At 49.5% G+C, this 25,262-nt stretch overlaps 1 protein-coding gene across 6 annotated transcripts in view; it reads right to left on the bottom strand.

The window, feature by feature from the left end:
• FHOD3 (formin homology 2 domain containing 3) overlaps positions 1–20,997 on the bottom strand; it is a 459,983-nt gene extending 438,986 nt beyond the window's left edge. For all 6 annotated transcript variants that reach the window (XM_046025395.1, XM_046025389.1, XM_046025392.1 and 3 more), the window contains exon 1: positions 20,710–20,997. In XM_046025395.1, coding sequence (XP_045881351.1) covers positions 20,710–20,874 — 165 coding nt within the window. In that variant the 5' untranslated portion in view covers positions 20,875–20,997. The remainder of the gene's footprint in view (positions 1–20,709) is intronic.
• Between the last annotated feature and the right edge of the window lie 4,265 nt (positions 20,998–25,262).

Below are 25,262 nucleotides of genomic sequence, written 5' to 3'. Positions count from 1 at the left end.
CGGATCACCCAGCACACGATGCCCTCGCTACTTGTTTTCTTACCTCTTTCTCTACCATCTTTGCACTAGAACAGACGCTCCAAAAGGTCAGGATGTTTGCCTGTTCTGCGCGCTGTTGTTTCTATGGTGCTTGAAACAGAGCCTGGCACACAGCGGGCACCCAGTAAAAGCGGGGCTGCCATAGCGGATGACCCACGGTCGTGAGCAACATGCCATGAGGACATCACACCGCTTCTCAACTCACTGCCAGTTCTTGGCCCAGAAGGATTCCCATAGCCTCCCCGAAAGACCCCCTACAGGGAGCCTTGCTGCAGAATGATGGGGTGTCAAGGTGGGGGAGGGGAGGTTAGTGCGGTTGGCCATATCAGGTCCGTCCCCAATCCCTCGATTACTCTGACCTTATATAAATTAGTTGGAAACACTAATGACATCCAAGGCCATTCAATCAACCAGTAGGACAAAATGCGCTGTGGGATATGCAGACAGCTCCGTAAACCCAGAGAGCTGACCCGCTCCCCATCAGATGGGTTTTCAGCCCCGGTGACCCGAGCAGGAGAATGAGAGCAACACCACGCTGGGGTGAAAAGCAGAAGTGTGGCCGAGCACTCGCGAGGGAGGCCTGCTCTCTCCCACACGAGAAGGGAGAAGCGGAGCCTGGCGGGGGGCTGCAGCCGCCAGACCTGTGCTTGCCCCATCACAGATCCCTCCCGCTTTGGCAAGCACTCACCGCCAGACAAGCACAGCCCAGAATAACGCATTTTAACCTGATTAGACTTTGCAGAACTGCATTCACTAACTTAGTGGTACTCGCATGTTCTGTTTCGGGGACCAGGCAGGCCAAGGAACTTGTGGGAAATGAAAGCAATGGCTCTCCCAGAGTGCGGGGGAAGAAAAGAGGCTTACAGACACCAGAGCCCTGAGACACAAAGAACCCTTGGCCAGTGAGGGCCCCTCCTCTCCCTTCCCGCTCCTCAGCCTAGGATTAGCCCTTGTCTTTCCCATGGCAGCCTCACCGGCAGGCTGGGGCAAGGGGGTTGGGGGGGGGGGCGTGACCAGGCACCACATGGAGAGAGCTGCCACTTCAGGGCCTGGCAGGTCACAGTGCTGGGGGACAGCTCATCAAGGACAAGAGGGGAGACACACACCAAATCAGGAAGCCAAAGCCATGTTTCCCAAAGTCAAGGTGACGATAGGAGTAGGGAGTTTGCTGAGCTGAGCACTGCTGGTGTTCGCTGGGATATCGCAGATCAGAGGGGCCTCCAGGCAGGCCGGGCACGGAGCAGGAGCTAATGAGGCACATAAGTCAGCACAGACAGGTTCTGGGCTTTCATTAAACCCTCCCTGCCCGCTGACATCAGGCCGGGCCTTAACCCAAGCACCGTTCCCAAACACAAGCGTTAGAAACAAAACTCAAAATCTCAGGATACACAAGAGCTTAACCCCACATCCCCTCAGAGGACCCCCCCACTTTCTTCTAAGAGGGGAGCCTGGGGGCGCCTGGGTGGCTCAGTGGGTTAAGCCGCTGCCTTCGGCTCAGGTCATGATCTCAGGGTCCTGGGATCGAGTCCCGCATCGGGCTCTCTGCTCAGCAGGGAGCCTGCTTCCCTCTCTCTCTCTCTCTCTTTCTCTCTCTGCCTGACTCTCTGCCTACTTGTGATCTCTCTCTGTCAAATAAATAAATAAAATCTTTAAAATAAAAAAAATAAAAGGGGAGGCTGGTGGAAGCTTCTGAATTCTGGACGAATGAGAGAACCAAGAGGCTCAGCGCCCGTTGGATGTATCAGAGGGAGAAGGCTTCAGTCATTGGAGGCAGAATCCGGAAAAGAGAGCTCTTGAGTGCCCAAGGACATGGGTAGAGACCAGGAAACCGAGAGAGAGAAAGAGAGAGAGAGAGAGGACGAGACTGACTTCTCAGGGAGGCAACCAAGGGACATTGTCCTAAACATCTTGACAGAAACCAAAGGGGTCGATGAAACTGAATATAGGCCAATCACGATTACCTGTGTAAACACAGCCCCCAGCCTACCCATGGGTGACATTCAAAAGCTCACCATGACTTGGTGTCTGCAACTCTGAATGCATTTTTCATAGAAATAAAGCGATACATATGGTGAGGCTATCAGGCCAACCTGTCACCGTTGCGGCCTATAAACACTTGGCAACAAGGCCCAGGCTTTTTTCTTCTTTGATTTCCAAGGGCAATGCAGGGACCCGACAGAGAGCAAAAATTCAAATGGATGTAGGGCGAGGGAAAGGCTTCTGTGAACATCAGGCCTGATTTCACTTTTCACTCCCTTGTTTACTCCTAGAGGAGCACCGACGTCCTCAGTTGTTACCGATCCTTAGAGAATCACACCGAACTCCCCCTATTTAGGTATTTACCTGATTTATGTACTATGATATCCTAAGGAAACTAAATATCCCCAATAACCCCACAGAAGAGAGAGAGAGCTAAAAGGAGGGCCCTGCTTGTACATTCTAGGCAGGTCTCCAGGCTGGGAGCTTCATTTAGCCAAGGACACATGGAATGTTCAAGAAGCCTGACGAAGGGGGGTCCTCCACCGAGGACCACCCTGAGGTCTTCGCAACCTTCCGGACCCTGAGCTCCCTTAGTAAAGAGAAGGTGAAACTCATTAAAACCAGATCTTTGGGGGGGTGCCTGGGTGGCTCAGTGGGTTAAAGCCTCTGCCTTTAGCTCAGGTCATGATCGGGCTCTCTGCTCCACAGGGAGCCTGCTTCCTCCTCTCTCTCTGCCTGCCTCCCTGCCTAGTTGTGATTTCTCTCTGTCAAATAAATAAAATAAAATAAAAAACAGATCTTGGGGCATCTGGTTGGCCCAGTCCGCTAAGCGTCCAAATCTCGGTTTCAGCTCAGGTCATGATCTCGTGGGTTGAGATTGAGCCCGGCATAGGGCTCCACACTCAGTGGGGAGTCTGCTTGAGGATTAGCTCCCTCTGCGCCTCCCCCTCACTCATGCCTGCACACACACACTCTCTCTCTCAAATAAATAAATCTTTAAAAAAGAAAACAGGGGGTGCCTGGGTGGCTCAATGGTTTAAAGCCTCTGCCTTCGGCTCAGGTCATGATCCCAGGGTCCTGGGATCGAGCCCCACATCGGGCTCTCTGCTCAGCGGGGAGCCTGCTTCCTCCTCTCTCTCTGCCTGCCTCTCTGCCTACTTGTGATCTCTCTGTCTGTCAAATAAATAAATAAATAAAATCTTTAAAAAGCAAACAAACAAATCGTTAACACTTCTTCTTAAGACTGGACTTCTTAAGGGTTTAGCCTCTCCCCACTGATCCCACCACCACCCCTTCACTTTAGACGGGTCTCTTCTCTGACTCCAGAGGAAGAAAGCCACAGCCGTCCAGCCACCTACCCGCCGCGGCTCACTGCATCTCTGTGATGATCAAAGTGCATTTTTCATACTCTGAGACCCTCCAAGGCTGCCTGCTGCTTCACTGATTTATGATATTTTGCCAGCTGAGAGAATTGCTGATGATCTGTGCCCCATGGGGTTTGAAAAACGGTCCCCACACAGTTCTGTCACAGGCACCGTCCCTTTGTAAAGTGGTGGAAAGGAGGGTACAGAGTGAGTGGCAGGTGACGTCACAGTTCAGGGTGACGAGACTACAGGGGGACCTCGGGGCTTCACCTCCTGTTCATCCCCAGCAGGGCCTCTGACTACAAAGAATAAGGAATTGTAAGATACCTACTGACAATGATTTTTACATGAACGGTCCTTTCTCTGGGCAGGGTTAGGAAAGGTTCTTCTACTCTGAAGTTCAAAGACTCGAATAACAAATTCTTCTGACAAAGGGTAATTTGCCTAATAAGGAAAAGCCCCTGACAGGCCTGCCAAGGAGAGTGCCAGGTCATTCTCTGCCAAAAAAGCAATCCCACTTCTAGGTATTTATCCTAGAAAACTGAAAATGTATGTTCACACAAAATCTCTACATGAACGTTTACAGCAGAAAAGGCAGTAGGACATACGGACTATGCCATGAGCCTCCAGATCAAATGCTTATAGCAGCCTTATTTGTAATCACCAAACACCGGAAATAACACAAACGCCCTTCAAGGACTGAATGAATGACCAAACTGGTACATCCACACAATGGAATGCCACTCAGCATTAGCAAGGCATGAACTGTCGAAACACACAACTTAGATGGGTCTCAAGGGCATTATGAAGAGTGAAAGAAGCCAGTCTCTGAAGGCTGCATGCTAAATGATTCTTTATATTACCTTCCAGAAAACATAAAACTATAGGGAGAGAGAACAAACCTGTGGTTACCAGGAATCAGGCCGAGGGGAAAGTCTGACGGTGAATGGATAGCCTCAAGGAGTTCTTCAAGTTGCTGGAGCGCTCCCATATCCTCTAGTAGTTATGACAACTTCTGCCTGTATCCAAACTCCTAGGATTGCACACCAAAAATCAAGGCGATTTATAAATGTATAAATGTGTATAAATGTCTTTTTAAGAAGTTCATAAATCTTTGACACCTTGCACCATGGGCCACTGATGTCTTGAACGCTGGCCAGGCTTGCTGACTTGCTCAAACACATAGAGGACCAATGAGAGGGACAAAAAAAGGGAGACGGCACCCCCCTGGGCTCCGTCTAGAGCCCTGAGCGGCCATGGAAGAAGTCCACTACCTGGAAGCCACGACACCAGAGACCCATGGAGAGACCAGAGAGATAACGAGAGCTTCCCCAGGAGCGCCCAGCTCCCTGCATCTGTCCAGCCCAGGAACCGAAGAAGCCGTGGTCTGGCTGCACCCTCATGACAGACCCCGAGCCAGAACCACCCAGCATGATCTCCCAAATTCCTGGTCCGAGGAAACTGGGAGAGAGAACACGAACATGTTAAGCAACTATGCTTCAGAGGGATTTGTTCGCAGCCGTGGGTAACTAATAAAGGGACACTTTTTGGACAACTGCCACGTGACAGACACTTTCTCACATATTATCTTGCTTATTTTTCCTTCATTTCACCATTTGCTGGGCACTTTCCATATCCCAGGGACTATCTACGGAATGGGGCAAGAAGTGCCAAGAGCCAACAGAATCACCAGCATGGGACGGCTGAGAGATGGCGACCAGAGCCAGGGAGAGGCTGTTGGTTTGGGCAGCTCGCCACACAGGGTCTGTTCCTCACAGAGGCACTGCGGGTCTGTGGGAAGATAAGAAGATCTGATCTCGACCCCGTGCGTGTTCAGCATCCGTGGGACATCCAAGGGGAGCCGTCCACAGGCCATTGGATCGTTGGCCTCAGGACCAGAGAGAATGCTGGGCTAGGAAAAAGAGTGAGGGGGTTATCAGAAAGCTCTGGGAGCCACCCAGAAAACGCGATCATCTGTGAGGAGAAAGCATGGTCTTGGGACAAAGCCCTGAGGAAGGCCAACACTCAAAGGGCAGGAGGACACTGAGGGCTGAGAAGGAAGAAAGGGGAAGAGGAATCTGTCACTATCGAACTCAGAACAGCAGCACTCCTCCGAGGGGATGACCAGAACTAGCAAGCGCTGCCAAGAGGTTAAATGGGATAAAGACAGAAAACCGTCCCCTGCATTAAGGATGAGCACCTTAGCAAGGGCAGTTTCACGGTGGTGGAGGGGCAGGAGCGAGAATGGAACAGGAGGGAGAAGGAGGTAAAACAGCAGAGCCCGGACAAGGTCTAAGATGCATGGCGGTGAAAGCTGACTGTGGCCAGGGAGGAGGGGTTTCTGGATGACCAAAGCCTCAGACCATCTCTTGCTAAAGCAACAATCCCCAAGGGAAGCCTCGGCTGAAGGTACCAGGTGGGAAGCAGGGGCTGCGTTGTGTCTGCAGTCACAGCTGTGGTGGGGGGTGGGGGGCAGGAAACAGGTACCCACCCCAGGGCAGCCAGGCTAGAGCCGCTAATGCGATGGTAGGATACTTTTTTGGTTTTGTCCACACAGCCCTGTGAGGGAGGAGGCTATTGGTCTGAGGTTTTAAGAGAGGGACTATGGAAGGCACAGACTGGGCTGGAGTGGTCACCCACTGTGATTTTGCTGACCCCTGGTTTCCTTTTTTTTTTTTTTTTTTTCTGTGCAGGCCCTCCCAGAGTCTGACGCTGAGAAGACACTGCATAAACGTTTGCGAAAGAGAGGAAGGAGGGAAAGTCCCTGAAAAGGGTCATCTTAGCCCTCGGCTAACATTTGCACTCACTGCGAATAGCAGTGACCAGGGGCGTGGGCAGCGGGAGACTCTGCCCTCCAGGCCCAGGCCAGGCCCATCCTAAGTCTTGTCCCCAGCCATCCTCCTCCTCCCACACATTCTTCATCAGTGGCTTTTCAGGGACTGCCTGTCCATCACTCTCCTTTCTTCTCTTACCAGTTTCTTTCTCTCCCCTTTTCTTTGTAATCATTCCCCTTTTCAGACTTTCATTTTTCTCTCCTCTTTCCATCCTTTCCCCTTATGTTTTCATTACATGGAACGGAAGTAACTTCTGAAATGGTTTTGTGCTCACTGACAACAGGCCAGTGTGCCGGCCCCTCCGCCCACCCTTGTGGGTCCCCCTCTCCACATTGGGGACTGTTCTCACTTGCCCAGAACCATCCAGACCTGACCCCCACCCCCTCCCAGTCCCATCCACGTCTCACCTTTCTGTTCACCTACTCAACCCTTCCCACTCTCGCCAGGAGGCTTTCTGGAATGTGAACCCACGTCGATTTTTCCCACTTCTGACATCTCCATAGCCCTGGCCGCCGACGTCACATGTAGACGTGAGTCATATGCTGCCTGTCCATTGTTACTTCATTCTTTGTTGTGTCTATGACTGATTTCCCCAACCAATCATAACCATAAAGGAGATGGCTTTCATGGCCTGAGATCAGGGGCTTGACAGAAAGAAAGCTTCCCACTTAACCAAGCTCTGCTCGGCAGCTCTCAGAGAAATAATCACCAACCGGTTACATAGAACGTCTATGAACTCAGCCGAATCTCCTCCCAGTCGTGTGCACTCCACATATGGGTGTCCACCTATGTTCTCCATGCTTATCTCTGATAGACGGATGCTGAGAGTCCCCACTGGACAGAGTTGGGGGCCTGGAGGACAGAAGACGTGGGACCACAGTTCTAGCGCTGCCATCCACTGAGGGGCTGTTCCTGGGCATCAGTCAAGAAGCCAACCTGATTTTAGTTCCCTTAACTCGGAGATGGAGCCTAAATGACCCATCTCACCCCCTTCTGGGGTTGTGTGAGGATCAGCCAGCAAACCTGTGTCCCCATGCCTTGTAAACTGCACAGACACGCCGCGGTTCTATTACAGGCAAATTCAGCGATGAATCACTGTCCACAAAAATGCACCCAGTTCTGGGAACAAAAAACTACTCATATCCTTGACTATTGTTCTGGACAGGAAGGCCAGAGCTCTTCTTTCCTGCCCCCAAATACCCGGTGCTATTGACCTTGAATGAAGGACCCCCAGAAGGGCTGGATAACCTCTCCCACAACCAGGCACTGGCCACCCAGACACTAGCCCCTCAGGTAGCACCAGGTCCTGCAGAAGCCAGGGGCTTGGTGATTTCTGGAAGCTGTGATCAGGAGCCAGCCGGAGCGCTCCTGCAGCCTGAAACGATGATCTGATATGGCCAATGGGTAATATATCCCTGTGAGCCGAGTGTCATCACCTGAAATAAAACCTATCCACAACCTCCGCGGCTGGCAGAGGGCCGAAGCTTCCTGTGTGGAATGAAGGGCGGCTGGACTCTGCCGACAGCACTCCGGTCTCCCAGACCCACCTTCCTGCGGGGGCTTCCCGCTCATCACTGCGGCAGCGGCCTCCCCCCCGCTTCAGCGACCCTAGCCCTCCCACACGCTCGCAACTCTCCTCGCCCTCCCCACGGCTCAGCCTGGGCAGGAACAGTAAGCAAGGCCGTGAAGAAGGCCAGGAACCAGGCAAACGGGAACATCTGGCCCATGAGGCGGTGCTGCTTCTCCATCTCGCACGACAGGCCTCAAACCGGGCCCCTTGGAGGAGCCCTCACCACCCAATGCAGCGGACACCCAGCCTCGTCCCCACCCTTCAGCCCAAACAGGAGATGTCCCTGACGGGACAGTGGGCCTTCTTTTGCTGACCCCGGGCTTCCTCTCCGAGATCCTAGCACAGACCCAGTGTGGAAAAGGCCAGAAAACAGGGTTTCGAGAGATGGAAGAACTGGTTCTCCCTCACTCACCTGCCGTTTGTGGGGGACGTTGTAACACGCAAACCAGGTTCTCAGACCAGGGATCTGAGGAGGGACCTTGAAAAGTGTCTACTCAATTCTTGTAATCATCATGATATAAATACATAACGCACTTTTCCGCTGAACATTCTTTCAAATATTCAAAAATTATGTACTGGGGCTTATTATGTGTCATGCCCTGTGCTAGGAACCCTGAACTGGAAGGTAAGTTCAACGCACTTGCCGCTCTGGAAGGGTTACGCCCGGTGGGGAGACGGACACAAGGTGCCATGGGTGAGGGGGCACCTGGAGCACAGCCCGCCTGGGTCTGGGGGCAGCTGGAGGGCTGAAAAAGCCGGCCAGGTGGAGGCAAGAACCTGAACAACCATCCAGGGCAGCCTATGAGGAGAACAGCAAGCATTTTAGCACAGGGTTTGGGAAGGGCAGGGAGGGAAGGAGAGTCAGGGACCATGGGGGAGTGGCAGACGAGAGGCCAGGTCACAGAGAACCCTGAGTGTCCCTATGAAGGGCTGGGACTTCCCCCAGTAAATAGTGGGCAGCCACGAGAGCATAGAAGAAGGAGGCAGGGAACGGGGTGGGTTGGGGGGACGGATCAGAGAGCTGTTTTCCAGAGCCGGAGTCCAAAGGAGAGCCAAGAAGACTCAGGAATGGAGAGGAGGGGCCTGGGTGCGAGCAGAGGAATGGAGTTTGACTCACAGTTCTCATGGTGCGCTTGTAATGAGTACGATGAAGGAGAGCCACGGGAGCCGGTCTGGGAGAAGGAAGTTACTTGTTCCATTCTTGACACTTCTTTGCTACATTTCCATATGTACAATTTGATGATTCATGTGGGTTGTTATGGACTGAATATGTCTCCCCCAAATGCATATTTTGAAGCCCTAACTCCCAATGTGGGGTATCAGGAGGTAGAGCCTTTGGGAGGTAATTAGGTTTAGATGAGAGTGGGGCCCCATGGTGGGATTAGTACCCTGACAAGAAAAGGAAGTTAAAGGTATGAAACCACAAAAGAAAGAAAAGGAAGGAAGGAAGGAAGGAAGGAAAGAAGGAAGGAAGGAGAAGGGAAGGAAGGAGGGAGAAAGGGAAGAAAAGGAAGTTAAAGGTATGAAACCACAAAAGAAAGAAAAGGAAGGAAGGAAGGAAGGAAAGAAGGAAGGAAGGAGAAGGGAAGGAAGGAGGGAGAAAGGGAAGGGAAAGGGAAGGGAAGGGGAGCGGGAAGGGGGGAAAAGAGGGGGAAGGGGGCAAGTGTGGAAAGGGGTGAAGGAGGGAAGGGGAAAGGGAGAAGGAGGGGGAGGGGGGAAGAGGGGGAAAGGAAGCGAGAGAGGAGGGGGAGGAGACACCAGAGCTTTCTCTCTCTGCCCAGTGAGAACACAGCAGGAAGGTGGTTCTCTATCTGCAAGCCAGAAAGGAGGACCTCACCAAGAACCAAATCTGCTGGCACCTTGAACTTGGACTTCCAGCCTCCAGAACTATTGAGAAAATAAATGTCTGCTGTTTAAGCCCCCCAATCTATATGGCATTTTGCTATAACAGCCAGCCTCATATGAGGACATGAGTTATTTTAATAGCTACCTGATATTCTATCCATAATAAAACATAATATATTTAATATCTCCCTTGTCATGGAACAGTGAGGGGTTTTTTTAAGCTCTTCATTATTAAAATAATCCTTGAATATCTTTATACATATAATATTTCTGTATTTTTATCTATCTCTTCAAACAATTCTTATAAGTGGGGGTCCTGGGTCAAAAATAATTATTTTTATGATTTGTACGTGTTGCCCAGTCTCTAGAAAGAGGTGGAGTCACTCACAACCCCTTTGTCTTAGGAACACAGTACTATTACTTGTATGCATACAATGTAACAGTTCTAAGTTTAGCTTTGATTTTTAAAGTATAGTCATGATTTTGTCCCTCAAAATAGGGAGAGGCAATGGGATACATACATTTACATAATTTACAAAGGGTTCAACAGTCTTCTCTGAGTCCCACCAGGTGGTAGTCCCAGAATTCTAACGTTCCTCTCAGTCGTTATGTGAGCTGCCATATCCGGACAAGGTCACCCTGGAGCTGGGCTTCACTTGGCCTAGCTCTTCCCCAGCCCTCCAACATGTGAACCAACCTTCTTCTTAAAATGGCAGAAACTGACTGCTATCCAAAATAAATTCTTCCCCCTTCTTCTCAGCAACTGAACCCCTAGGAATTCATCTTAAAAAAATAATCAGACATAAGCACAAGGATTTTCTTTCTGCAAGCATATATATTACAGCTTTATCTGTGTTTTTATATTGGCAACTACCTAAACATCCAATGGTTCATTCACTCCTGCATGCATTTAATGAGTATTTATTAAGCACCGAGCACGGGACAAATAACCACAGAAGAGACCGAGCCCTTTCCCTCACAGAGCAGGGGAGCAATGTTTCTATGGACCACAGCACGGGCACAGGATGGATCACTATGCTGTCATTAAGGAGGATATGCTCCAAGAGCATTAATGGCTTGGGAGCATATTCATAATGTTACAGTTTAAAATGCCTAGCTATTAAAAGCCTGATAAGACACAAAGTGGTAAAAGTAGTTGGGTCCCTTTGGGTGGTGAGAAGAGTGGTATTTTTTTCAGTGTGCTTTTCTGCAGTTTCCAAATTTACCCACGTGCTCGTTCTGTGCTGGGAACAGATGCTCTGTTAGTTTCACGTGGGTAGACTCTTTGCCTCTTGGTCTTTTTCTCCTTGAATCCAGCTTTGCTAATGGTAACCTCTCCCCAGCAACATCACTCTGGATTCCAAACACACAGTTTAAGTTCACAGCCAGGTGGAAACACAAGTCTGAAGACAGTTTAGGATACCAAGCATACACAGACCAATACAGATAATATTGACTCAGATGAGGAACACAGACCATATTTCTCCGCATTAACATGACAGGAAAGGAGCTTTTTACTTCCACCATGACAGGGGAAAGGGACAAGTTTGATCCTTCCAGCATCCCCTTTTAGGCACTATCTGCAGGTCACAGCTCACTTCACTTACCAACCCCTGCAGTCACGGCCCTTTGGGCTTATCCATCCTATTTCCACACTCTTAGGCAGAGTCAGCCAATAAATTATCCAGACCCATCTCCATTCCTATCTGTGAAGCTATGAAAAACCTGCTTCTATAAGTGAAAATCAGACACAAATAAAGAATAAATTCTAACAAAAAGAGCTCAAAAATGGGAAAGGCTGCCCATGAAGGGAGAAGAAACTACTCCCTCTCATTCTAGAACACATAGGCCAGAGGTTTTACAGAAGGACCTTCTGCATGGAAAGAGTTGGAATGAGACCACTCTTCCTTCCCTCCAGCTCTGAATGTTATGGTAATATGCTCATTCAACAACCACTTACTAGATATGTACTTTGTGCCAGGCGCTGTTCTAGGCTCTAGGGCTACATCAGTAAACCAAACCGACCATAAAACGGGCCAACCAACCTAACCTTCATGAACCAATGGGCCAGCTACTCAAGGGCTTTGGAGTTGACCCTGAAGGACAGGGGGCTGAGGGAGGTTTGGAGCAGAAGAGTAACATTCTCTGACTCTCTCTTTCCTCCTTTTTTTTTTTTTTAAAGTTTTATTTACTTGAAAGATAGAGAGCGTGAGCAGGGGGAGGGACAAGCAGACTCCCCGCTGAGCATGGAGCCCAAGGCAGGGCTCCTTCCCAGGACGCTGAGATCATGACCTGAGCTGAAGACAGACGCTTAACCGACTGAGCCACCCAGGTGCCCCTCTCTCTTCCCTCTTTAATGGGTCACACAGGCCTGTTTGGTAAGGTTCCCTTCACATTAAAATCCATTAAAGGGACCCTCTTTCACCTTTTTCACCTTTTTCCTATTAATGTCTATGTTGCAAGGCAAGAAGAGAACGTCCACCCCCAGATGTCAAGACGTACTGTGAACCACAGTCAGCCAGTGGGGAGTTAGCACAAGAACACACAGCTAGACAATGGAGCAGACAGCCCAGCAACCCCCACTGCGAGCCTGTGGGTCAGGGCGGCACCGCTGAAGACTGGGCTCCAAACCCCCCAATTCTTCTGGACTGGGGTATCATCAACCTGTCTTCAGTCGGCTGCTCTCCCAGGGAGCCCCGCACCCTTGCGCCTTGGCTACGCACAGCGTCCCTGGTGAAATCAGAGAACCAGACAGAAGTCCCCGCATAATTGTTCACAAGACTTGAAAGCTAAGTTTGCGGGGTGCAGCATACTTAACAATATTGAATTTCATTTAGTTAAATTACAGTAGGGGAGGGGAAGGAAACATTGTCGCAGTCAGCTCTCTCAGACCCAACACCATCACACACGTGTGTTCACGAGTCATGAGGGACTCACCTTTGACTCTGGGTTGATAATTATCACGCGGGGAGGACTGGGGAAGGTGAAATCATAGGGAAAACAAAGCAAGTACTAAAGTGATATAAAAAGTAAGTGCTATAAACTCCTTTAGTCAAAACTCTGGCCAGTATGAACAGGCAAAGCCAATGGCTGGAGTACCGTGTGACCCCAACCTAGCCAGAAGGACCCTTCTCCTCATTCTCTCCCCCGAGGACCCACTGCTCTGTCATGCACCTGCTCTAACCATATCCTAGTCTGGCCACTCAGGAGCATCTGCCCTTCCGCTCATTGGCCACGAGCTGCAAGCCGCTCTCGGGATCCGATCAGAAGACCTGCTGGAAGTTGCGTCCACTACATCTTCCATTCTGAGAACTTCAGAATAATCCTTGGTGTGTCCTGTGCACTCTGGCGGGGACCTGGCATTCCATTCAGTGCCATGATACCAGTGCCCAAAGAACCAGAGGAGCCTAATCAATGACAAGAAAGTCTCCTTCTGCGTTAAAAACACTTGATGAGGTAATCAACAAATCCGTTTTTCTGTGTCCCTTTGGCCAAATCTAAGAGCGTTGTGCTATAATTAATTGCAAGCTATTTAACATTTTCCCTTTTTCCCATCGTGTTCACAATTTTGAGACTTTTTTTTCCTGATATTAAGTTCTAAACATTCCCCCTTAGAGTTCAAAATTTTGATTTCTGGTTACAAACCTAAGTGGCGAAGAGGAAGTATGTTCCCGAGTTGTAAAAAGACACAGTGTAATACCATTTGTTACTATGTGGCTCTAAAAATAGATTAACTTCTGGTATATAATTTTGCTCATGCATGGTAATCTATTTTTTTTTTTTAATGATCTATCTTCCCCCCTCACCAACAGCTCATCCATAAATGGTTTAAGCTGGGGGCGCCTGGGTGGCTCAGTGGTTTAAGCTGCTGCCTTCAGCTCAGGTCATGATCTCAGGGTCCTGCGATCGAGTCCCACATCGGGCTCTCTGCTTGGCAGGGAGCCTGCTTCCTCCTCTCTCTCTCTCTCTCTGCCTGCCTCTCTCCCTACTTGTGATCTCAATCTGTCAAATAAATAAATAAAATCTTTAAAAAAAAAAAAAAGAAAAATGGTTTAAGCTGCCCATAGAAATCAAAAGCTGCCTGTCAGAGTACCAACATATACCAACTCACATTTTCAAATACATGACAGCATCACCGCCATGCACTGCATTCTGAGCGGTTCTCCTGAGGCAAACTCAAGGTGGAGGTAGAGGAAATCAAGACCTCGAGTGTGGTCATGAGAGCAAGTCACAGGCTCTACCAGCCACTGGGAAACTGAGCGCCTTTATACCAGTATCATTAATTACAGCCTGAGCAACATCTCAGCTTAGTGATAAAAATTGGGGGCATCTACTGAAACTCCTCATTTAAATTCTCCACCTTAACCCTTCCTTTACCAAACCGAGAGTCTGTGAGCCAGATGTTTGCTGAGCTGCCTTCATCATAAGAACGGACTGAGCCTAGAAAGAGATCCTGAACATAACAACACTGATGTCCTACGCTTGTTTTTCAAAGATCCTAAGGAGAATGCAACCATCAGGACGGGAAGAAAAATACCAGTGGAAGCACAACAGCAAATTTGCTGACGACTGGCCTTCTCAGCCGTAGCGAACACGCCCAGGACACCAGTGACACTTAATGAAAGGACTCGGATCCCAAAGGGAACACCGGAACTCATAACCTAATTTTTTAGCTCTTTTATTTAACAAGTTCAAAAGAAAAAGTTCAACATATGCAAAAGTATAGAAAATATTATAATGACCTCCTCATACACCGATAATCCAACTTGGACTCACGGTCTGTCTTGTTCCCCCGTAAACTCACCCACCTACTTTCCCCTCATCCAGGATTATTTTTTTTTCTTTTTTTTTTTTTTAAGATTTTATTTATTTACTTGACAGACAGAGATCACAAGTAGGCGGAGAGACAGGCAGAGAGAGAGAGGAGGAAGCAGGCTCCCTGCAGGGCAGAGAGCCCAATGCGGGGCTCGATCCCAGGACCCTGGGAATCATGACCTGAGCTGAAGGCAGAGGCTTTAACCCACTGAGCCACCCAGACGCCCCGCATCCAGGATTATTTTGAAGCAAATTCCAGACATCCTATAATTTCATCTGTAAATATTTCAGTATGTATCTCTGAAAAATACAAACTTGCCTTTAAATATAACCACAATATTGTTATCATGCTTTAATGTTTAATATCAATTTATGTTATTTTTATTAGTTTAAATTTAATAAATTCTAATATCAAAGTCATTATTCAAGTTTTCTCAATGACTTCAAATATTTATTTAACCGTATGTTTGTTTGAATTAGTATCCAATGAGAGCCATACATTGCAATTGGTTGTTGATATATCTCTTAAATCTCTCTGAATCTAAGGTTCCTTTCTTCTTTTTTTTCTTTGCAGTCTAATTTTTGGAGAGACTATAATTGCCCACAATCTGGATTTCGCTGATTGCACCCCTGTGGTAAGGTTTAACATTCATTGTAACTTAATTTTCCCCATTCTTTCTTACTTACTTCAGAACAAGATCCAAAAACACTTCCCAATAAAATTGTCAAAAAGGCAAAAACAAAAACAAAAAGCAGTCTGCTTGTCTCTGTAAAGGAGCAGACGCTGACAAACTCAAGATGCTGAAAATGTCCCTGCTTCAAAAGCCAGGTTACACTGGGGACATTCCAGAGCGGGCCACAGGCACAAGGGGCATCACCAGGAGAGGAGGCGGGGAGGGTGCCACGAGCGGCGACTGGAAGAGGGTAGAGAAGTTCGCCGAATGTTCAAAGTTTCCTCTGCACAGAGGAATAAACCCTGGAGGAGAAAGAAGGCTGGGGGAGGGGTGCTCAGCGGCCGCCTCAGCATGTTAATCAGTTTTAAATCTGCCACCATTAAGAACTAACATTTCAGAGTCCGCAGGGGGAGGGCGGAGGCAGGCAGTCCTGTTGTTTTCCAGAGGGACCCAGGTTGGACTCTGAGGACAAAAGGCACAGACTCACAGGGCTTCCTCGCTGGAAGAACTTACCCGAGCACAACCGTTTAAGTCACAGCCCTGTGACAGGCAGCTGTGGAGTGAGAAGGCAACGTAGTCGGCCCCTCCCCCACCTGCCCTTCCTCCAGCACAGAAAGCATGTGCTCTGCTGGCTTTCTAATAATGGGACACAGTTGGCTACAGGCTTTGGAGTAAAAAAAAAAAGAAGAAGAAGAAGAAGACGACGACGACGACTTGACCTTAAATCTCAGCTCCTTCACTTAAAAGCAGTGTGACCTCAGATAACCTGCTTAGCCTCCCCATGCCTCAGTTTCCCCATCTGTTACCTGGGGATACTACTGTCCACCTGCTAGAGCTGTTATGAGGTTGAATGAAGTTATGCATGAGGGCCTACCATGTAGTGCCCAGCACACTCCCATTACACGTCTCCTTCCCCTGCCACCCAAAGACTTCTGCCAGTCCCTTCCAACCCAGATCCTTGCAGGGGGCCTTGACAGCACCTGCGTAACATCTGGCTGGGTTACCCATGCTGTCTGTGGCCATGCATGAAGCAAAGCCAGCTGACCCATAAAGAGTTCAATCCCATGATCCTGATCTCAATAGCCCGGCTCCAACCAACTGAGCTAATTAAGGTAGAATCAGATTCAACTCAGCTCGCACAGAGATGCTCTTAGCAGTTCATACAACATTCTTCAGACAGTTTTGTCCTAAGATGCTCTGTGACACAACACACTTGCCAACTTTACCAGTGATCTCATCTTTTAAAAATCCGAATGTAATGTAGCAAACAAATGTGTCCCTTAAGAGGATTAAGGTGGAAATTCATTACAGCAATAATACCAGTGGATTTGTGTTCTATAACTAACACCGATCAATCAACTTAGCACACGCCATCTTAGCACTAGTTAGCTTCAAGAGAAACATGGCAGAACTGGACAGCCAGGTCTTCTCCCTCCAGGAATTTATCTGCAACAGGGGAAACAAGTCAGAGTCCCACCTAGTGAGAGGCTGACCTAAATGATCTCAAATAATCCATGCCACTTCCACTGTAGTGTGCACAGGAATCACCAAAGCATGTTGGAAAAGAACTCTGGCAAATGGACAAGCTGCCTGGAAGGAAGACATCCAACACATAAAACGGAGTCATTAAGAGCTCAGACTAGTGTCAAATGCCACCTCTGGAACTTCCCATTCATGTGACCAGGGGAATTCCGTCTGCTCTGGGTCTCTTCTGCTATGAAATGCAACAGTACCAGTACCTAGGTGATCCCTGGACATGGCGAGATGGTGCAAGTCTAGGACGCTCCTAGACTTGCAAGTACCTAGAACATGGTCACTACTGTCACTCCACTCTGTCTAGTCCATAAAAGGCACCGAAACATCTCCTGAACTAAATTACTGTCTTAATTGCCATTTTAACAGGTAGGCTAGTTGTCTCTTTTTTTGTAAAAATATTCTCCAATTCAACTTTTGTCTATCAAAAGGAAACAAGAATCCTTAGCCTTTTGTATCCATCAATCCAAACACATTTAAATTTTGAAAGGCCTATGACTTACTATTTCTACTGCATAGATTTTTCTAAATTAGAAGTCCTATGATTATAATTCTTTAAAACACTAAACCAGAAACAAACACCTACTTATGCAACATTTGAGAACAAAAGGCCTTACGTGGGCCAGACAGAACATATAACCACCAAAACGAACATCTCCCCAGTGAAAATACAGCATCTATTTTGACCTTTTTGTTATCAAACTCATCATTAATTTAATTATCTTCCCTGGAACTACTAGCAGCTTGGGAAAAAAATGAAGATAAAGCATAGTAAGCATAATATATCATTTTGTCCAAGATGATACTAGTTAAATAAACAACTAACTTCTTAAGGAGTTAGCAGACATGATCTAAATTAATATATCATTAAGTTGAGAAAAGATGTACATGGGGCACCTGGGTGCCAGTTAGCTAAGTGTCTACCTAGCTAAGTGTCTACCTTTGGCTCAGGTCATGATCTCAGGTCCTGGGATACAGCCTTGAGTAGGGCTCTCTGCTCCAGTGGGGAGTCTTCTTCTCCTTCTCCCTCTGCTCCTACCCCTTCCCCACATCCCGCGCGCACAAGCGCGCGTGCTCTCTCTCTCTCTCATTCACTCTCTCAAATAAATAAAATCTTTAAAAAGAAAAGAAAAGATGCATAGACTCCAGTTTGGGCTGGGAAAGGCCTATGAGGTTATCCAGTTCACAGATTCCCAGCACAGGAGAATCCTAGGAGGGGGGCTATACAAATGAGAACCCGCCACAGGTCCTTCCAGATGCCGCTTACGCAGGTGTGTTCACTCGGTGACCATGCCTCCGGCTGCTCACCTGTGCCCTGCACACTTTTCCGTTTGTGTGATCTACTTCAAGCAACAAAAGTTTACTAACCCTGGGGAATTGCTTGTGCTGGATGGCTGGATTAACCAAGGATGTCTGCATGTCCCACGGTCACACTTCTCCCTCCTGTCCATCACACAGATGGTCCTGCCCCAAGACACTCCCCATCTTGCCAAGGCCAGGCCCAACCTGGGAGAAGTGTTCCCTGTGGTGTGGGCAGCCTTACTCAGGCAGGGCCTGGAGTGACAGCCTGCCCCCTCCCTCACCATCAGCTAATTCACAGTAGTGTTGGTAACTATCTGTTCCACCACTCAGGTGAACTCTACCAGCCCAGGAATTCTGCCTCAGGGCTCTTACTCATGCTTGTAACATTCACCTGCCCCAGGCCAAAAAGTACCTGGCACACAAAAGCGATTTGGTAAGCTCCCCCCAGTTAATGGGATGAGCCCCCAGGAGGTGCTGCTTCTGTCCACAGCCACACAGCTGGTCCAGGGAGCAGAGCAGCCCCAAGAGGGGGGCTCAAGACACTCAGGCCTGGGCTTGAATCTCAGCTCTCGACTCCCAGCAGAGAAACTAGGTTACTTTATTGCTCTCAGCCTCAATTTCCTCATCTGCAAAATAGGAATTGTAAAAGCATCCCCTTCACGGAGGCATGTGGTATTATTCAGTGAGACCGTGTGCTCACATCCCTATCTCTGTGACAGAGGGTGTATACCGATATGCCAAGTGACCAAACTCTTGAGCTCTATCACAGGGGTTCATCCGACTTAAAGATTCCCTGCTAGAAACTAACAAGCATTTTAAAACATGAATGTGTACCTAGGCACATAAATGCCCTGAGTTCTGTTTTACAGAACCCTGGCTAATAGTACCAGCCAATCACTCAGCTCTAGATGTGAAAACAATGCCAAACATCTGAATATACTGTAGGGGTCTTTGAGCAAAAGATGCTGGAGTAAGTCTGGCTGGCTGCCAAGACAAGGAGTCAAGGGGTTCCATGGGATACCTCTGACTCTGCTTATTCTGCAGAGGACACCTCAGAAAATTCTGTGAGCCAGTGCAATTTCAGTGCTGCGGCTTCTGGGGGTGGGAGGGGGTGGTGGTGCAGAAAGCCGACACAGGAGCATCAGGATTTCCTCCTACCAGACTAGACCAGAGACACTGGATCAAGACTATGGGGCTATTCCAGGGAAACATAAAAATGTACTTCAGCTTCCAGCTTGAAAGTTCAACCTATGTATATAGGGTTTGAAATCCAAGAAAACCACTTCAAGGTCATAGGACCACAATTTTGAGCCTTCTGTGGTTTCAACAAAAGATCACTGTAATCAGAGATCATAATGAATGGAATATCGTGATGCCAAAAAAAGCCCTTCGAAAACTTTTAACTCAATCTACTGATTAAGACCCAAATAATTCACAAAAGTGGTTCTGATAAACTGAATTCACAATACATCATTCTGTCCCTCCATTTCCTAATCCAACCTGCTTTTATGGCCAAAGAGATTCCTCCAAACCATGACGTCCATTCTGCACCAACATGGAGAGAATAAGATAGAACTGCCCCATTTCTCACCCCTGAAAACAGGTAACTAATTAAGTAGGGAAGGAAAGCACTGAAACACTACGAATAGAGGGAGAGAAACGGCACTGCCAAAGTTCACCAGTTTCCACATACAATCTACCTCTCTTCCAAGGCAGGTGAACATCATACAGAAATCTAAAGAATTTTGAAAAATCAATTTTGTTCTTTTTGGTATCAAGGGTTATCTCTTCCAAATACTTATCAATGTTGATCTTCAAGGAATAAATCATCTCCAAGCTTTGATATGAACCCTAACCAAAAAAAATGTGCTGGGAGGTAATTCTCAAGGTGCAATCTGTTTAAGTAGGAGGAAGGGTTTTCTTGGGTAACGAAATGGTTAGCTTTCAATGCCCAGCTCTTTGCAACACACACTTTGCAAGACGCCTGTCCTCCTGCAAAGGGTTAAAAAGAAGAAGAAGAAAAGAAGAAAAAAGCCTCTATCGGGTGGACTGAGAAGCCATTCTTCCCAGGGGACACTCATTTCGGGCTTCGAGGCTCGGGCTTTGTGAGCGCGCCGCCCCTCCGCGCCCCCGCCCCTCCTCCCACAGCGACTGCTCCTCTAAGGTTCCCAAGGCCACCTGCTTCTCCGGAGAAAAGGGGACTACTCGGAGCGCTATCTCTGTGCGCAGTGGGCGTCCCCGGCGATGCCCCGCGGGGGGAGGAGGAGGAGGAGGTGTCCCCTGGGAAGCGTGCTTTGTCGCGAGGGTCGCGCGGCCGCCCGCAGCAGCCCCAGAGGCCTGAGAGGTTTAGACCTGAGTCCCCGGGGCCCCGGTTCTTTCCGCGCCCAGCTCAGCGTCGGCCCAGGTGGCAGGGCCGACCGCCGGCTTCCAGCTCCACCCCGCCCACCCAGCAGAGCTAACGGCCCCGAGCCGGGGAGCCTTCTCCATCCCGCCTCCGGCCGGCGCGGCACCTGCTCGGCCCCGCCCGCTCTGGGCCGGAGCGCGGGGCTGTCCTCCTCTCACGCCCGGGAGATCCCGCGCCAGCCGGCGGATGCCCGGGGCTCCTCTGCCCAACCGGGAGGGGGGAGGTCTGCCCTTGGGCGCCTGTCGGGGGGGGGGGCGCCTACCGCAGCCTGCCCGCTGCGCCCCCACCCCCGCGCGCTCCGCAGCAGGGGCTGCGTCCAGAAAATCCAGCCGGGACTGGTCGGCCGTACCTTGTGCGGCGCCCGCAGCAGCCGGTGGACCCCGGCCAGCTGGGTGCCGAGCGCGAGGTCCTCGCGAAACGTGAACAGCGGCGGCCGGCTGGGCTCGGGGAAGTTGGTGCTGTTGAAAGGGTCCGTGTCGTCCAAGAACTGCACCCGGCAAGCCAGCGTGGCCATGATGCATCCCTGCCCCTGGGAGCGCGGGCGCCGGGATCGGCGGGGCCGCGGGCCGGGAAGCCGGGGTCACACCGCGAGCAGGGGAGGCCGCGGCCGCCGCTCGCTGGCTCGCGGGCTCGCAGGCTCCGGCGCGCCCGGCTGCAGCCCGGGCTCCGGCCGCGGGGGGCGGGGCGGGGGCGGGGCCCACGGGCTCCTGTGTCCCCTCCTTCCTCGGCTCCTCCCCTCCTCCGGCCCCCAGCGCCCGGCCCCACTGCCCCGACCCGTGGGACCTGCGGCGGGGAAAGGGAAAGGGAGAACGGCTCGCGCGGCGTCCGCAGCCCTGCGCCAAGCCCGGGGCGGGGATCCCCAGCGGAATGACTCCGGCAGCACAGGCGCCGCTTGGGCCGCCCGCTGCACGTGCGCCGCTCGGCGTAGGGAGCACCCGCGGAGCAGTACCCCTCCGAGCTCGGGGAACTGGAGGGAATCGCCATCCTGCCTTCCGCATCGGAGAGAGGGCTTAACCCCTTCCAGATGAAGGAGGCGGTGCTGGGTTCCTGCTCCCTGGATTTGAAAACCCCCAGCTGGGCACCTGCAGGCGAGGGAGCCGGCCCCCGGCAGCAAGCGGGGTAGTGGCAGTCACCCAGGCAAGGGTGACCGGGAGGTTTCTCTTGGGAGAGGGAAGCTTAAAGGAAGAAGGGTGAGCCGGGGAACACAGGCAGCTCCTAAGAAACAATTCCAGGGGGTGCTAGGAGAGACGACTGGGGGACTGCGAGGTCCTGCCCCAGGACCCCAGCGCCGGGCCTGACACCGGGGCCACCTGGTGGGCACTGGTTGACCCTCTGTATCACTGCAGCCTAACTGGAGCTGCGGACGAGGTCACCGAATTGCGGAGGGGCGGCGGAGGCTTAGAGACCTTCTTGCTACCAAGAGCGTGGACGGAAATGTTGCAGCCTGTCCGCGGCGGCCAGGCGGGCGCCCCGGGACTCCTCCTCTCCGCCTCCCGCCGCTCTCCTCGCTGCTCGCGGGCGACCCCCTCCGTTTCCAGTAGGAATTCCACGGTTCTCTCCTTTCCCAGGTGGTGGCCAAGTTGCTGGTTCCTCTTACCTCGCCTGGGCTAATACCGAACGGCTCTTAACATCCCGCGTCTATTTACAAGGTGGCTCTAAGTCATCTCTCACCCTTTCTTCTAGTTTCAAGAGGAAAGAAACCCTTGTCCCATAGTTGGTCCCTTCCCTGGCACCTTTTTTTTTTTTCAGGATTTTATTTTTAAGTAATCTCTATACCCAACATGGAGCTGGAATTTACAACCTGAGATCAAGCGTCGCGCGCTCAGCGGAATTCGCCAGCCAGGTGCTCCCTTCACCAGTACCTGATGCTTTCCCCCACCATGCATTCTCCCTGCCACATAGGCAACACGTATGCCTGGTCTTAAAATGATCAATGACACTTCTGCTCGTTCCAGAAGAACTCCTAGCTCTCCTTACTTCTGCTCCTTAACTCTTTGAATGAATCCTCTGGGCAGGCCCTACACCAACTTCCCCATCAGCTCATGGCCAGAATATTAAACCCCCAAGTTCTACTCCCTTGCCAGGCGCCTCCTACCTTCCCACTTTCATCCCCAACTCCCTCCTCACTGAGAGAGCCCACCAGTCTTTCCGGCCACCCCATTTCTCATCACTGTCCCAAAAGGAATCCCCACCCACCCTCTTAGGGGCCTTCTTGCCACACCACTCCCTGGGCCTCTCCTACCTGTCAGTCCCAGGCTGGCTCCTGTCCCTGCTCCATCTGCCAATGCCTGCTGAGCTCAGGGCCACTCTCGGTGACCCATTTAGCCCTCCTACCTGTAGATGATTCAGTATGCAAACTCGTGTCTCCAGCACCCCCCTCCTCTCCATCTGCCATCCACATCCTCTGTCTCCCACATCTCAGTAGATGACCAAAGCCTTGTTTTTCTCTCACTCAAGGCTCTACCTCCATCCGGACTCTGAGTCCCTCCTTTCCCAATTGCTCTGGGACCAGGCTCTGTTACTGAAGCAGCCCCATTCTTCCTTCCTCCCTGAGCTCTTTCCCCTGAGAATCAAGGATGGGTTCATGGCATTCAACCAGCGCAGTCACAGAGCCCTGCTCTTAGGAGAGCCCCGCTCTTAGGAGAGCCCCACACTGGCTTCGTGCTCTGCTGTTGCTGTCTTACAAGTCTTAATAATTTAGCAAGAGGCCCCAAATTTTCATTATGTGCTAGGCTCTACACGTTAGGTAGCTGGTCCCAATAAGAAAAGAAAAAAAAAAACCCTGCCCAAGTGGTTTCCATCTTCAAACTGCACCTTTACAAAGCCTGCCTCTCACTGGCTTATCTCTCCTTCACTTCCTGACTAGCCTCTGAAAGAGAGAACTATTCCTTTCTCTGTACCTTCACCAGCATTTCATTCCACGTCCGGCAACACCTGATGGGCACCCCCCCGCCCCCACCGTTCTGAGATCATCAGTGCCATCCTAACTGCCCCATCCAGGGGACACCTCAGTCCTATGCCCACTTCCTTGGCAGCATCTGTCACCATGGACCACCCTTTCCCCAAACTCTTCCCCAGCTCCCACAGCTCTACCAACTCCAGGCTCTCCTCCTTCCTCCTCCTTGGCAGCTTCTTCCTGAGTCCCTCTGGAACCTGTTCTCCTCTTGAGAATAGGGCAGCACAGCTACAATCACTGTTAATTTATTCCTATGTTCCCACTAAATGAAAAAGCCCTCTAAGGCAATGACCAAAATGTATTCAACCATATGACTCCCCATGCCCCCTGCCAGGGCCTGGCAGAGAGCCCACCACAGAAAAGGCACACAAGAGATGTCTAATGGATGAGTGAACCTGAATGTCATCTTTGACTCCTCTCTCTTGCAGCTGGTCACTAGGATGTATCACTGATTCAGTCTCTAAAATATTTCTCACCTCTTTCTTCCTGTCTAGTCTTCTAGTGGGTCTCCCTTCCTCGAGTGCAAATCCCAAATTTGATCTTCTACTGGTTTCTCCAGAACCAGTGATCATTCTCAGATGCGCATTTAATGCGTCACACCTTAGGGTAAAATTCTTACATGCCACCTCCCTTAGCATGACTCACAAGAACCTCTAAGATCTTCTCCAGTCTACCACACCAGGCTCATCCTGGTCATTCCCTGCTTCCTACCCTGTTTCAAGGCATGGGGAATTTTTTACCCTTTCCCAAACATGCTGGGATTTTTCATGGTGAGCTTCTCTAATCTGGAACGCTCTACCCTATCTAGTTGGCCACCTAAACCCACTTATCCTTTACCTCTCATTTCTAAGATCAACTCTTTTAGAAAGCCATCTCCAGCTCAACCCCAAACGAGGCTTGTCTCTCTTTGCTTTGTGGTCTCAGACTACTTTCTACATGTCCCTATTGTAGCACTTTTCATACATGCTTATCTATATTTTACCTATGCTCTACTAAACTATAAACTTCCAGGATGGGAATTTGCCTTACTCAGTTTTAGTCTCAAAACTTCTAACAGCAACTGGCAGTAAAGTGAAACCTTTAAGATTTTTAATTATGTAAGTTATCTTTAATTCTTTTAAGGATTTTTGCCCCAAACACTCCCTTGAGACTACTTTTAGCAATGATTTTTTTCTCCTGATTAGTAGTCAATGTTTTTTCCTCAACTTATTTTTTGAAATCATTCTTTTATAGTAATATAATGCTTTCTTTTAATTTAAAAGGTCAAGAGTAACAAGAAGTTCTAACAAAAAAAAATCAACCCCCATTCTCATCCCACCATTCCCCCCCCCCACTTCTCAGAGGCACCTTTTTTTTAGAGGCACCCATTTCTAAACAATATAAGTACACAGATACATTTTGAACTATGAATTTTAGATAATACATTTGTTTTCTTTCACACTAAATAAGATTTTTGCTTCATTATAGACCATTCTCCTTTCTCATCTTCCCAAAATAGTTTTCTCACAATTTTAATTAAATTCTTATTCAATGATTTCTTTAAATGATGATTATGTTAATATTGTTCACTTTTGTGCCAAGTAGCGCACTTGTTTACATGACATTTCTTGTACAACTTTTTGTTTTTCTGAAGTTAATATTTGCTTCAATTTTTTTACTTTTTTTTTTTTTTCCTGAATAGTTTGTTAGGTCTTCCCATATCCTGCAACAGCCCTGAAAATGTCTCTTTCAATACTGTCAAATAATTTCTCAGTGTTGTGTTTTCTATTAAGATATCCTTTTCAGAGATACTCCCCTCGGTGTCCTTGATGCTCCTGCTCTCATTTGGAATGTGGCTCTCTCAACCCTATCTTCCTGGAGAGTTCCTTATCTTCTCTCTTGTGTGGGAGCCCTTGGTTCCATCCCTTGTCTTATTCTTTCTTTACTTATACTCTCATTTTTGTCAA

The sequence above is a fragment of the Meles meles genome, chromosome 12 (assembly GCF_922984935.1).
Source record: "Meles meles chromosome 12, mMelMel3.1 paternal haplotype, whole genome shotgun sequence".
Taxonomy (NCBI): Eukaryota; Metazoa; Chordata; class Mammalia; order Carnivora; family Mustelidae; genus Meles; species Meles meles.
This window is presented reverse-complemented; position numbering and strand designations above follow the sequence as displayed.